The following is a 15,543-nucleotide window of genomic DNA, read 5'->3' as shown; positions in this document are numbered from 1 at the left end:
CAATCTGAGGGGTTTGAAGCAGCGAGGGGTGGGAGGTTGGGGGAACCTGGTGGTGGGTATTAGAGAGGGCATGGATTGCATGGAGCACTGGGTGTGGTGCAAAAACAATGAATACTGTTATGCTGAAAATTAATTAATTAATTAATTTTTAAAAACCACATTGAGATACCACCTTATACCAGTTAGAATGGCCAAAATTAACACGACAGTAAATAGTGTGTGTTGGAGAAGATGTGGAGAAAGGGGAACCCTCTTATACTGTTGGTGGGAATACAAGTCAGTGCAGTCACTTTGGAAAACAGTGTGGAGATTCCTTAAGAAATTAAAAATAGAGCTTCCCTATGACCCTGCCATTGCACTACTGGGTATTTACCCCAAAGATACAGATGTAGTGAAAAGAACGGCCATCTGTACCCCAATGTTTATAGCAGCAATGGCCATGGTTGCCAAACTGTGGAGAGAACCAAGATGCCCTTCAATGGATGAACGGATAAGGAAGATGTGGTCCATATCCACTATGGAGTATTATGCCTCCATCAGAAAGGAAGAATGCCTAACTTTTGTATCAACATGGATGGGACTGGAAGAGATTATGCTGCATGAAATAAGTTTAAGCAGAGGGAGTCAATTATCATATGGTTTCATTTATTTGTGGAGCATAAGAAAAACATGGATGACATGGGGAGATGTAGAGGAGAAGGGAGTTGGGGGAAATTGGAGGGGGAGACAAACCATGAGAGACTATGGACTCTGAAAAACAATCTGAGGGTTTTGAAGGGGCAGGCAGAGGGAAGTTGGGTGAGCCTGGTGGTAGGTATTATGGAGGGCACATGTTGCATGGAACACTGGTCGTGGTACATAAACAACGAATTCTGGTACACTGAAAAGAAATTTTAAAAATGAAAAATTTTAAAAAATCAAAATTAAAATTAAAAAGAGATAGCTACTAGCCACACGTGACTACCTCATATTAAATTAATTAAGTAAACAAAATTCTGAAGCTATACTAGACACATCTCATGTGTTCCATAAGCATTTCAATCACCATAGGAAGTTCTAGGAGAAAGCATGGATTCTAAACCAACGATGATGGTATATTTTTGAAGAATGTGATTTGATGCCAAGAGGAGGAGAGAAACTATCAGTATATGTTGAGAGATGTAAAGCATTTTGCTGACTATAGCAGAAATCAGCAAACATAAGTGTTGGCCCATTTCTTCCCTATATGCTCACTGCAAACTTGCTTTGTTTTTTATTCTTCTCTGCCAGGTGCAAAAACTGAAGTTAAATAACCATTTTTACAATTCTAGGACCCTGGTCGGGATTAAATTTGTTTTGAGGCTGGGGAAGAAAAGGGAATTCTACAAAGCACGTAGGCAGCTGTCTTGGTGATGGTGAACCTAAGACTTACTAAGCATGACTCTGTATTTCTCCAGCTGGTTGGCCTGGGCAAAGACCGTGGCTTCTGATATCAGCAGCTTCTCCTGGAGGTCCTGGTAGCGTTGTCTGCACTGGGCCAGCTGGGAGCGCAGGTGCTTGGTGGATCCAGGAAGGCTAAATTCTGATGGAGTCCCAGGGTCTCGGGCCTGGGGCTGGTTATCCAGCTGTGAAAAGAGCCAGCATAGGGACCAGGCAGTAACAGTCCTGGGCAGTCCTGGCCCCTTCCCTTTCTGACCCCCGGTGGACTATATTCATGGGTTTGTTTCAGCATTCCTCAAGCCCTTTGGTAGTGCTTTCCAGTTCCAGTTCCAAGCTCCTGCAGAGCTAGGATAATGTTTTATTCATCTCTGTATTTTCAGCACAAAGTACAGTGCCATTAGAGTCTACTGAGGGGCTCTCAGTAAAGGTTGGTTCAGCGGTTAAAGAGAGGAGGGGTAGAAACCTCTCCTCATCTATCCTCATGCTCCTGTCGCAGCCTTGTCCTCCACTCCCCCCAGCCCAAATCCTCTCTAGTCTCCATTTACTCAATAGTCAGCAAAGCCCCTCGCATTAGGAGGATCCCAACAGCCCAATCCTGTGGCTCATGAACAGACACCTAGGATGGGCTGTGAAGAAAATGGCAGTGATATGGAGAGATGTCATTACACACCATTGTCAGGGCTGCCTTAAGTCCCAAGCATCCCTATATGGCATCCTATTGAAATGACTTGTTTTATGCCATCTTTCCCCACCACACAGCAGACTTACGGGCAGAGACTGGGTCTTTCTGCCTGCTGCCCAATGCCTAGTGTGCCATCTGGAAAATGAAACACTATTTATGAAAAATTAATTACCCAAGTAATGTTTGTGAGACAATGTTGTAAAAGCATTTCCAAAGGCTGAATGTGTGAGGAATATTACCACTGCTTGGGAGGCAAAGAAGCCCTTCCCTCAGTCCTTCTGACCCATGGAGCAGAACTGTTTTAGGTAAAAACTGTTACTTCCAGGCCTTCTCCACAGGTCTCTATTTCCATCTAAACCCACACTTACTTGGTGGCCATCCACGGCGAGGGCAGCCCCAAGATCAAGACTCTGGGGTCTGGGGCAGGGCCTTATGGTCACGTGCTCCTCTTCCTGGCATTGGGGCTTCTCAGGAGAACAGACCAGCTCTGTGTTCATTCTGTCGATCTCCCGGACCAGGCGTGCAAGGAGCTCTGGGCTAAGCTTACTATTCCCATCCTTGCTGCTCAGCACGAGCTGTTCTTTGAGGAGGCTGATGATGTTGTGGGCATTCTTCAGTTTTCCCTGGAGCTTTCTGAATTCAGCCTGAAGGCTATTCTCATTCAGACCCCCTCTGGCTACCACAGTTTCCACTGCTACCTCGCCCTTCTCCTTGTCTTCCTCAATCTCCCATCCGTCAGACATTGCTTCTCCCATCTGCTCTTTCAGCTCTGCATTCTCAAGGCAAAGGCTCAGCATGGTGTTCCTGCAGGAAACACACACACAACATGAGGGGGTGGCTCCTCTCTCAGCCTCAGTTTCCATAGCCCCCATCTCAGCCCAGCAGAGACTCAGAGACACCCCAAAGCAGGAGGCCACCTCAGAGATGGACAAGGGCTCCCTTATTGGATAGACTCAGGAGGAGAGACTCCTGCATTACCACAGCTACTTGGTGGCAACACAGTCCCTAAAAATCTTGGACTCAACACACATGGTCTAGTTGTCTTTACCCTGGTCATGTAGCCTCATGTTCTTTTTTTTTTTTTTTTTTTAAGATTTTATTTATTTGAGATAGAGAGAGAATGAGAGCATAAGTAGTAAGTAGTGGCAGAGTCAAAAGGAGAGGAAGAGGGAAAAGCAGGCTCCCCACTGTGCAGGGAGCCCGATGCTGGACTTGGTCCCAGAACCTGGGATCATGGCCCAAGTCAAAAGCAAATGCTAAGCCGACTGAGCTACCCAGGTGCCCACTCAGCCTCATGTTCTCCTTTTCACTGGTCTCTGGAATAAACAACGGTACTTACAGTGTTAAGAAAAAAAAAAAAAGAATAAGAAAGACCTTTCCTGGGACAAGTTTATTATGGGTTCTACAATTCTATTAATTATCATTGGTCAGTTTTCAACCACTGGATGAGAAATTGGGACCTAGGAAAACAAGAAATAAATAATACCAGTCAGAACTACAATCAAATGTACTTCTGTAATTATTTGCTTTATGTCTGGCTCTTTCAATAGATCATCTTCATGAGGTCAGGGACTCGTCCTGTCCTTTTCACCCTGTATTCTCAGGGCCTCCACAGTGCCTGCCACATAAAACATGCATACTTGTAGAAGACATAAAATGGATAAACAATTAATTTTCACCAAGACATTCTAGACTCCATCCTTTCTTCACACCGAACCCTTCACCAGGGTTGGATGGAAGTGTTAAAAAAAACAACAATAACATTGCTTTAACAAGGCAATTCATTTAAATAGGCAGTTTGCTTAACCTCTTTGAGCTTCAGTCTCCTTTTACATAAAATAAGGATAACTCATACCTAGTAAAGCTACTGGATGCTTAAATGGAATTGCATATATGGTCTAGTCAGTTCAGGGTCTACAACAGAGGAATCATTTTATTCTGCTATACCAGCTGCAGACCTGAAAAGTTCTAACATCAGAATTCTATGAGGTACTTGTAAAAAAACACGACAAAACAACAACAAAAACAAAAACCCGCAACTTTAGAGCTAAGGCCTATGGATCTACATTTTACTTAAGTCCTGCAGGTGATCCGTAAGCACACTATATTGAGAACTGCTGACTAGAAGAGGCATGGGAAACTAGTAATTCACACCTGAAGAATTAGCAGTTAGCTCTCCCCCTAGATTGAGTTTCTTAGACTCCTGAACTGGTTGGCTCAGTCAGGAGAGCATGTGACTCTTGATCTCGAGGTTGTGAGTTCAAGCCCCACGGTGAGCAGAGAGATTACTTAACAACTTGTGCTTTCACTTAAGTAGAATTTCACTTCAGTAGAAGGAAATATCATGAGGGCACTTGGGTAACTCAGTCAGTTAAGCATCCGACTCTTGATTTCAGCTCAGGTCATGATCTCAGGGCTGCGAGACTGAGCCCCACATCAGGCTCTGCACCAGGCATAGAGGCTGTTCAAGATTCTCTCTCTCCTCTCCTTCCAACCCTCCACCTCCTTGTGCATACACTCTCACACTTACTCTCTCTAAAAAAAAGAAAGAAAGAAAGAAAGAAAGAAAGAAAGAAAAAGAAGAAAAGAAAAAGAAAGAAAGAAAGAAAGAAAGAGGTGTCTGGGTGGCTCAGTCCCTTAAGTGTCTGCCTTCGGCTCAGGTCATGATCCCAGGGTCCTCAGATCAAGCCCCGCATTGGGCTATCTGCTCAACAGAGAGACTGTTGTCCCTCCCCCTCTGCCTACTGCTCTATCTACTTGCGCTTTCTCTGTATATCTTTATCAAATAAATAAATAAAAATCTTTAAAAAAAAAGGAAGGAATATCATAATTCAGAGTAAAAGAACCAGCATGACGATGATCATGAGAATATTTCCAATACTGTTCTAAAAAGTATATAGCATAGAAGAAAAGGCTTAGATATTAAAAATTCAGAGGCAGGGGTCTAGCCATGGACTAAAATGCAACTTTGAGCAAGCTGCTAGATCATTGTAGAATGGAGTTTCCTTGACTATGAAATAAGGATTAGGCTAGATGCCAAGGTCCTCTTCAGCACTAATATTATTCTATGACTTGGGGACGTTTAAGTGGCACATAATAGGCAGGGAATCTATAGGGCATGAATTAGAAATTGTACAACCGCACTGCTGTGCTCTAAACAACAGGCCCCATGATGATTATGACCCTCAGGGATGAACGAATGAATGGATTAGTCCTACCTTATCAGTTTGTTCCCCAAGCATCTTCTGAAAAATGCCATGAAAAACAGAGTGAGCACCTGGGTGGCTCAGTCAGCTAAGCGTCTACCGTAGGCTAAGGTCATGATCCCAGGATGCTGGGATCAAACCCTGTGTCAGGCTCCCAGCTCAGTGGGGAGTCTGCTTTTCCCTCTCCTCCCCACCTGTGCGCTCTCTCTATCTCTGTCTCTCTCTTAAATAAATAAATAATATATTTTTTAAAAAACCCACAGTGGTCAGTCTCACCAATGAATCAGCTATATACCACTTCTGTAAAGTTAACAAAACAGCAGAGATTTCTAAAAGTGCTATTCCATGATTTAGGGATTCATGCAGCTAAGAGAGAGCTGAGTGGAAGCAAAGGGGCCCCAGTATACATCATCTTCCCTCAGGGACTCTTCTGGTTCCACACACAGCAGTGAAGCATCATGGGTAGTAGGACATTCTTCAAAATGTTCCAGTCAATGGAAAAGAGCAATACCTGTCATACACCGGGAGATTTTCACTTGTGACTCAATGGCTAATAATGGGCATTATTACATGGAATTAAGACCAGATTTAAATAATCTGAATGATCACCATTAACCAATATTGAGTTTTCTCTTAAGAATTTGAACCAATAATGCACGGAGCTTGGGATGTGGATCAGGAAGCCCTAAAGCAGCACAAATGCCTTCGTTGCAGCGAGCTGAACTCCCTTGCCTATGGGGACCTCCCGATGGGCAGGCTCTCCTCCTCTGGGTGGTGTCCTACCTGATGTGGGCCACAGAGGAGAATCCTGCTTCCTCAATTTGAGCCTTTAGCTCTTTCAGTTCCCCCTCAGCTCTCCTCTTCTCCTCTAAGTGTTGGTGGATCTCGGCCCTCAGGTGGAGCATTTCCTCCTGAAGACCTCTGTTATTGTCCCCTCCTGCTGAGGAAGGAGGAGGAAGACATACATTTTGGGTCTCCACAGCTGCCAGGCTTTTCTCCAAGGCCACCTTGATGAGCTGAAAGAAAATCATAATTTAAAGAAGTTAGGTCATGAGAGATGATCCAAGAGGAACATCAGATTGCAAAGGCAGCCATTAATGGGAGCAAAAAAGCCCTAAAATGAGCTCTCCCTAAGGACTTTCTCAGCCATAAGCACCCTCGAGACTGGTATGGATGGGGAGGACACGAGACAGCCAGCGTTCGGAACTGCTGCCATGGGGAAGAAGAGCCGCATCCAAATATGGGTGAGAAAAAAACACAAGCCCATCATAAATAAAAACCCAATGTTATTGTTCATTGAGGTTTACACAGGACCAGAGTGTAGATGCTGATTTCTTCTCTCCCTGGGGAACCAAGTCTCCTGAGAGGCTTCTTACAAGACAGGAAACTTCCTTCACACCACAATATCCAAGTCCTTGACTATAGAGATCTCAGCTTGAGACACCAGCTCTCAGAGCCTAAGGCCAAGCCTGCACCTCATGCCCTAAAAAGGAAGACTGAGACAGGAGGCACTCAGCCACAGGTAAAACAGCAGCTTAATTTCACTGCCGGCAGGAGAATCACACCCCATAACTACGGAGAAGTTAAAGTGAGGCCACCTGCCCACTTGCTTATCACTCTTGCGCTGATGCTGACAGGCAAACTCTCTCTACAAATCTAAGCACCTGAGGAGAAAACAAGGTGGAAACAACTTCCCAACACCTTTCTATGTTCCGTGGATACTCCTGAAGTTACTCTTCAGTGCGTCAACTCAAGCAGATCGTGTAGCTTTTCCTCAAAGAATTGTTTAAAGACTTTCTTATTGTTCATTTTGGGTTCCTCTCCAGTTTCCCCCACACTCTTAAAAATATAGAAACCAGGGACGCCTGGGTGGCTCAGTTGGTTAAGCAGCTGCCTTCGGCTCAGGTCATGATCCCAGCGTCCTGGGATCGAGTCCCACATCGGGCTCCTTGCTCCGCAGGGAGCCTGCTTCTCCCTCTGACTCTGCCTGCCACTCTGCCTGTGCTCACTCTTGCTCTCTCTCTCTCTCTCTCTGACAAATAAATAAATAAAATCTTTAAAAAAAAAAATATATATATATATATAGAAACCAAAACCTGAGTATGACAACCCACTCCGTGTATGACTAAGTATTTTTGTGCAAGGGTTTCTTGTCCATCCATCCAATATTAATCTTAATACATCCCAATGCTATGTTGCTTCTTTCTCCTCTCGGCGACTGCACTTTGGGGTTCTACTTAGCTTCAGGTCTATGTTGACCTCCCAATTTCCCACCTCTGTGCCACAGCTATTTTGGGCTCATGCTGTTTCTTCTATCTGTATTAACAGTGTGGCTTGTACTTGTCGCTGGTAAATTCGTTCTGGCTATCCAGAATCATTTCTCAATGATCAAAGTCTTCAAAATATTTTATGTGCATCTTCATAAATCAAGTAGTAGCCACTTGATTGGGCATGATTTGTAGAATTAATTACATGCTTTATACCTTCATTCAGGTCACAAATATATAGAACAGAACAGGGCCCGAGCTGCTTAAATGGAACAATGACTGACAGAGCTGCTTGGCCTGGCACAAAGCCACAGACTTCTGCTCATAATGGAGCTCAGTAAGACCTAGGCTGCATGGGTGGAGTCAGTTCACAGCATGAATTTGCCAGTAGCACAGCCGTTGAGGTTGCAAAGAAAAGAATGAAAAAGGATGCATAGACACAGCTGCTCATTTGCCAGGCCTTCCTCGGGTTCTGAGCCTGACTTTTGCCTCTCTTGTTCTCCTACCGGACTCAGTTAGGTTGGCCTATCTCCATATGTGCCACCAAGCACTTGGGACAAAATAAAGGGGGACTGGATAAAACGACTTTTGAATATTTAAGACCTCAACCCCTCATTTAAACTATGAGATGTTATCTTTCTATATAAGCCCTTTCAACGAACTTAACTAAAATAAACATAGGCAGGGCACCTGGGGGTCGCAGTCAGTTAAGCATCTGCCTTCAGCCTCAGGTCTTGATCTCAGTGTCCTGGGACTGACTCCCACGTTGGGCTTCCTGCTCAGTGGGGAATCTGCTTCCCTCCTGCCCCTGTCCCTGCTTGTGCTCTCTCTCTCAAATAAATAAATAAAACCTTTAAAAGATAAATAAATAAACACTACCCTCAGCTTTGAATATGGGCACTTTATTCTTCGCTAAAACCTAAGTGTTCTTTCTCTTTAAAAATAACAACTCACTTTGGGGCTTCTGGGTGGTTCAGTCAGTCAAGTGTCTGCCTTCGGCTCGGGTCATGATCCCAGGGTCCGGGGATCGAGCTCCGTGTTGGGCTCCCTGCCTAGCAGGGAGTCTGATTGTCCCTCTCCCCCTACCCCCTGCTTGTGTTCTCTCTCTCAAATAAATAAATCTTTTTTTTTAAAGTCTCATTTTAATAATATCTTTTTTTCTAAGTGGGCTCCGTACCCAGGGAGGAGCACAACATGGGGCCTGAACTCATGACCTAGAGATCCAGACCTCAGCTAAGATCAAGACTGGATGCCCAAGTAACTGACTGAGCCACCCAGGTGTCCCATCTATACCTATCTATTTTTAAGCTGCCTTCTGAATGCATGTTATCTTTCACTAATTTAAATACACCTAGTTTCTTTAAAAATAAAAAAGAACCACAGAATGTCAATACCAGAAAGGACCTGAAGGTACACCTGGTCTAATTTCCCACTTTAAAATTAGAAAATAGAGGGACGCCTGGGTGGCTCAGTTGGTTAAGCAGCTGCCTTCGGCTCGGGTCATGGTCCCGGCGTCCTGGGATCGAGTCCCACATCGGGCTCCTTGCTCCGCAGGGAGCCTGTTTCTCCCTCTGACTCTGCCTGCCTCTCTGTCTGCCTATGCTCGCTCTCGCTTGCTCTCTCTCTGACAAATAAATAAATAAAATCTTAAAAAAAAAAAAAATTAGAAAATAGAGCTATGATTTGTTTCCCAGCTAATTTGGGTTCTGTGTCAGAGGAAGCTTACTTTAGGTTAACTTATCTTTAAAATTGAAATGCAAATGCATGAAAAATGACTCAGAATCTAGCTTTTTAATCAGTTTTTCTTGCTCATCTATGGAAAGTTGACATTTCTATAAATTTTCCCAAATAAAATAAAATTTTCAGTATGTGTGGTGTTAGTATGAATCCTTTAGGTCTATTGTTAATCATATCTCATACAGAATCCTCCCCACTGGCCAGTTCCTAATTCATTTATTCTATTGCTTCCATGGTATAATTAAACCTCTTTTGTGTGTGCTGGGTTTCCTTTTACCCTACAGAAATTCATATGCAAGTCTGATCTCCTGTTTGAATCACGTTGTTTTGTTTTTACCCTATGACATATGTTTCACAATGTAAATCAGTTCTCACACATGTGAAAGGCATTAATGATTTTTTTCAAGTTCTTCACAAGACATCTACTGATTTTTTTCTCCTTCATTGCATTTGATACTTGATAACTTTTTTCTGTTGCACACATTCAAATGAAGAAAGTCAATGCTTGATTCATTTCACAGGCATTTCCTAGTTATTTATTAGAGACCTTACATTTGCTTGAGAATGGGATTTTGTGGGAGATACCTGGAGAAAATTACCAACATAGCCAGACCTGAGACTTCCAGATGTGAATGAGTCTAAAAATAAGGATGAAGCAACTTGTTTTGGCCAAAAGATAGCTCTTGCCTTGGAAGGAACACAATGTGGGATGTGTTTGTTAGGGGAAGTCTGTGTATACTGGAGGTAGAAAGGTAGCTTGGTGTTGAATAAAGTTTACCTTCCAAGGATGTGGTGAAGAGGAACTCAGAGCCTAACTGTAAGAGACTATTTCACTGGAAACCAGCAAACACAGTTTTGAGAATCTGGACACAACAGTTATGGCAAAACAAGCTTTATTTATTTGGCAGCCAGACAGTCACGCCCTCAAACTCCAGAAAAGCTGAAGTGAATTTACAATGATTTCATACACCAAGGTTCCTCCTACCCAAAACTAGACATTGATTTTCAAGGAAAGGTGATGGAAAGAAAATTATGCTTACCCAAGATATCTCCATCCAACAGGTATATAAATTTGTCTATCATGAGCCCTATCCAAAGGCTAACAATATAAGTATCTCTGCCAAATAATAGGGCAGCCATTGCAAGGGAAATACACTTGCCCCAATGCAAAATGTTTAGTCCAGGGTTGAACTGACCTTCTCAAAATGTGATCTGGTTATTTGCCCCATACTAGGCTATAGGAAGGAAGTTTGAGGAAGGAATAACTTTACAAACCAGTTTGCCTACAACTGAGAACTAGAGCGAAGGGCTCACATGACTACTCATAGTTAAGATCGTGTCAATCAGAATCTGGCTGTCTTCACATCTGTATCTCTTGTTCACTTTTTCTGGAGCTAATCCTGTCCACAGCAGCAATAACCACATGACCAGCTGATACCCCAATCTAAATCTTAGAATGGACATTTGCTTATCTTGTAGATCCCTCTCTTCTTCTCAGAGCCCCTCAGGGACTTTAAGGAGTGAGAGGCAGAGGGATCTGTCCAGAGAGGCAATACTGTACATAATTAAAGTCACAAGCATTGGTTAGGAGAAGTTAGTAGAAGATGTTCAAGCAAAAGGAGAAGTGGAATTCATGCAAGAATTTAAGGGAGAAATAAGCGTCAGGTACGGCTAGAGCAACAAAAAGGGGATCTTGGTAGAAGGGGAAGAAATGGTGTTGAGGGCATGAGGTATCCCAGACAGCTAACTACTCATGTCCTCAAGAGCCAAAGACTATGCCACGTCCAGTGAGATTTGAGGAATGCTCATGTAGGTTCTTTTTGTTGGTCTCCTCTTTTTCTTATACAGGAGGTATAGAGGCAGACCCAGAGCACCTCACTTTCCCAGCAGTTTCTCTAATAGCTCCAAGGAAGCTATCCCTGGAAAAGCCCAGCTACTTCTGCAGAAGGACAGATAACAAATGATCTACTTTCTCCTTAATAACTCAGAGATTCACAGGCACAGTCCATGTAGGAGGTGTGATTGCTAAGTGTCACTGGGCAAGGTAGAGACACACAGGAGTGACAGTGAGTGTACTGGGATCACTGTCAGTGACTTAATCTCTCAGGTCCAAGGCATTCAACTCTTGAGCTTGCGAACTGCTGGTTGTACCTTCAGTGATGGCTGGTATGAACAGTATTTCAGCCCTGGGTACCAAGTTCTGAGTTTGATAGGGGCTTGCTCTTGAAGTGTCACCTGCTGGTCACTGATGTGTCCCAACCTGGGTGGTCTGTCAGGTTATCCAACAGACTTCTCTTTTGGGTAACGAGATTTCACCAAGACAGAGATCCCTGCTTTGGAAGCATTTCCGATCCCCTTGGAGGTTCTCAGCACTTTCCTGAAGTGGATCTTAGGCCTGCCACCTCCCTCAGCAGCCCTCCGATGAATTCCTGTCTTCGGTGGTGTGTTTCAGTTACAAAAACCCAAGAGCAGAACTATCCATGGTCTTGTTGTAAGTAAACATCCTTCTGAAGCTAGAGCTATAGGTGGTACATAGGGGCAAAGGTGGGAAGGAGGAGCAAGAGATAGAAGTAGAGGGGGAGAAAAGGTGGATTGGAGAGAAAAGTGGAGTGAGGATAGGGGCTGGCTGGCAATGTGGCTGGGAAGCTCAGGGAGGGCGGAAAGAAGTCTGGGAAGTGGTTTTTATAAAAAGATATCTTCTTACTCTAGGCTTACATGGGCTGCAGGAGACTACCAGACCCCAAAGGGCTATGAGCCTGCCACCCTGGGAACCCAGAACTTGACTTGGACTTACTTGCTGGCTACTGTGTGCAGCTTCCTCCTCGATGCTGTCTGTGAACTCAGTGCTAGCGTCTTCAGTATCATCCCCTGTGGCTGCACCTGGAAGTGAGTCCAGAAGAGAAAGGTGATTTCCTTCACAGGTGGCTTTCAGACAGCAGCTAAAATTACACTTTTTGCCATCTGCCTCTGATTTCTTCCTTTCCCCATATGCATGGACCCTGGCCAGCAGGGCTGAAGGCAGAACCACTGTACCAAATCTGCAGAAAAGACTTATATCACTGATATTTTCTAATACTTAAGCTTAAGCCTTAAAACATTCACTGACTTTGACTGCACAGACCTGTACCTAAAGAGTGGGCTGTTAGATAGAGTGGTTACCCCCTCACCAATTTCCAGAAAGCCTGAACTATTTCCTGTCCTGTCAACCTGGCCATGTAACACCTTTGTCTTTTGAAACATGGGCCCAACATGACTAACTTTTTCCCCACCATTAAGTACTGAGAGGGTCCCTGATCAAGGGAGACCTGCTTTTCTCATCCTTTTCCATCTCTGGGATGATGGAGTGACCATATCTCTGAGGAACACCCCTCTAGGGGCTGTGTATTCTACAGAAGCTCAGGACCAGTCAAAACTCAAGGTACAGAATGGTTTTAGTGCTTCCTAATTCCTTTATCCCCCCCTTCTCTCTCAAACTCTTGTTCAATGCCCCCAGCATCTTTTGCCTGAAGGGTTTCTTATACTTCCAAGTGAGTTTTAATACATTCTTTTGTTTCTTAAAGATGGACAGAGTCATCTGAGGACACAAACATCTGCGTCTTGCACTAAGGGAGGGACAATGGCTGCAGTTTGTGGTCTGGGCAAAGATCTGAGACACTGTTGACTGATAGAACTTTTTGTAATTCTATGCATATGCTGCCCAATACAGTAGACACACATGGTTACTGAGCACTCAAAATGGGCTAAGGCAATTGAGGAACTGATTCTTTTATTTAATTCAAATTTAAATTCAGCTAGGCACACAGGGCTCATGGCCACCATATTGGACAGAACAAAGCTAGGGCATTTCTTCCTCTCCATATCTGTTATAATAAAAGACTGTCCATCCAATTTTAGATTAAGACCTGTGGCCCACATTACTGATTTCTTCTGAAGTTGGGGGAATTTATGATGGTTAATTCATTTTAACACCAAAGAAAATCTACCATGACACTCCCCATGTCTACAGAACAGGTCTTATAGAAACTGCCTAAGTTAGAGAAATCTGAGATGGCAATCTGATTCTAGCCTCAGCAACCAACCTATTAAAACTATTATGGCCACCGAGTAACCTGTGCCTGAAAGAGATTAGGTGGTTTGTTCACGGTTACACAGATGGTCCTGACAAGAGCTGTGCCAAGAAGTCAGGTCTCTGGACTTTCAGAGAGAGGCAACTCACTGCTCCTTCTGGTGACAAATCATTTCTTTATCTTTGCTTCTTCCTCCAAGAACAAAGAACGTGCTCCTGAGCTCAGACATCCATGGATAAATAATGAGCATCCATTATCCTCTCTGCAGATAAGGTGAACAGGTCCATCTCACATCTTCATTCCATCTCCTGTCATCTGCAAGTTCATGCTGGAGCATTTGCAATGACCCAGGCCAATCTAATTAAAGTACTAGAAGGTAGTAAGTATGTTGCCCTAACAACCTAATTTTATGACTCATTCCATGAATGTTGTATTAACGTTGGACCAAGTTTCTGTGCCCTGTTCAATAATGTCCTACCTATAAGAGGTAACTCCATCACTCAGATTGTTAGGGATTCCTTGGCAGACATTGTACAAGAGGGATTTCCAATACTTACTCTTTCAAACCAGCCCCAGAACCATCTCATTCACAATAGTAGCTGCAGAGAGATGGATGAACAGACTCCCTATGCTTTGGCAACTCACTGAAATCCAGGATGCTAATTCACTTGTGGACATCCATATCTTACTATACTTATTTTGGAAAATCATTCCCTGAGCAACAGTAGAGATCAGAATCTTGTATTTTTTTCTTTGTAAAGGAAATGAATGTCCCACTCAATGACAGATTAAGAAAACATGGTTCTCACATTGTTTCTCCTCTGAGCTTCAGGCTAGAGAATGTTCCTGTGGTTGAAGAAAGTTCAGCTGGATGAGTTGAACTCATCTCCATTATTATTCTTGGGGACTTCTGTGGCCACGCTGCCCCACATCCCAGGGGGATTCCTGGGCTTAGGTTCCAGGAGTAAGGTTGAGGGACGATTGGAAAAAGTGACTGTCACTGGTCTTGAAGGCTTTCATCTCACATGTTCTGTCCTCCACTTACCTTTGTTGGCCTTTCTGATGCCTTGCCTGTATTTTTAGATAATTTTCTCTCTGTAATTCACTCAGGGTCACAATACTACGGTTTTGACTTCATCAGGAGTTAAATGGAGACAAAGTAAGCATGCCCATTTCATCCCAGCATTCTACTACATAGAGGTTTTGCTTTCCTTATTTATTTTTAGCTAGTTTAGTCTGCTGTGGTTCCTTTAGAATAGCTTCAACAGTTGCTCAGCCTTTTACCAATTTGAATTAGAATGCTGAAGGCTGTGGGGAGAGGGGGCTAGAATAAAGGTGAAAAAGTTTTATAGAAAAAAATTGAAATGAGTAAGTTATTCCACATAAAACCCTGTAGGTTTACACTAGACACCTTTGTTACCATTTTTTTTTAAATCAATGACAATAATTTTTCTTTTTTGAGGGAATATCCTTTCCTAAGCTTTTACAAGGCAACAAAATGCTATCTTCTGAACTAACTGGTGATGTTCTAAATTTCTGATTTAAATCTACTATACTTTATATTGGTGCACCTACTGCTTATTATTTGAGATACTCTGAAAAGTGAGAGTCTGTCGCTTCAAATTTAACTTTCTTCTCCAGGTTTTATATCCAGGTTAAGTTTTACATGTTAGAAGAAATTTCATTAAACTTTTTATTTTGAGGCTTTGATGGCGGTTCCCAAATTGTGGTTTGTGCAAATTTCTACACTTAGACCCATATATGTAATGGAGGGTGTGCCCCAAACTCCCTTTTAGATTTAGAAAATTATTCTCCACCAGCTGACTTGATAAAGTACACAGAAATAAAATATCATAATTCCTTCTGTGAAAATCTAAGTGTCATGCACATGTAATTCTTTTAATCATTGAAACAGAAATGGATGGTTTTGTGGAGATTTTTAAATTGAGGATGGCATTAATTATTAAGAATATGGACCCTGGAGACTGCTTCAGCTAGCCGGAGATCAGCTAGATAGCTTATCTAAAGATTGCAAACACCTGAAAATCCATCGGCAGATCGAAGAGAAGAAGAACAGCAACTCTGGAAACAGAAAATCAGCCACTTTCTGAAAGGTAGGACCGGCGGAGAAGTGAATCCAAAGCGACGGGAAGATAGACCCCGGG

At 43.2% G+C, this 15,543-nt stretch overlaps 1 protein-coding gene across 33 annotated transcripts in view; it reads right to left on the bottom strand.

Moving 5' to 3' along the window:
* The window catches only part of LOC132001388 (myomegalin-like), a 217,780-nt gene that overhangs the window by 32,352 nt on the left and 169,885 nt on the right, over positions 1-15,543 (bottom strand). For 32 of the 33 annotated variants that reach the window (XM_059375904.1, XM_059375903.1, XM_059375933.1 and 29 more), the window contains 4 exons: positions 12,106-12,191; positions 6,091-6,323; positions 2,470-2,905; positions 1,412-1,604 (listed from right to left, as the gene is read on the bottom strand). In XM_059375904.1, the coding sequence (XP_059231887.1) occupies positions 1,412-1,604; positions 2,470-2,905; positions 6,091-6,323; positions 12,106-12,191 (948 nt within the window). Of the gene's footprint in view, positions 1-1,411; positions 1,605-2,469; positions 2,906-6,090; positions 6,324-10,196; positions 11,831-12,105; positions 12,192-15,543 lie in introns of those variants that run through there. The other variant, XM_059375925.1, reaches the window with a different exon arrangement.

Source organism: Mustela nigripes, chromosome 14 (genome assembly GCF_022355385.1).
Source record: "Mustela nigripes isolate SB6536 chromosome 14, MUSNIG.SB6536, whole genome shotgun sequence".
Taxonomy (NCBI): Eukaryota; Metazoa; Chordata; class Mammalia; order Carnivora; family Mustelidae; genus Mustela; species Mustela nigripes.
This window is presented reverse-complemented; position numbering and strand designations above follow the sequence as displayed.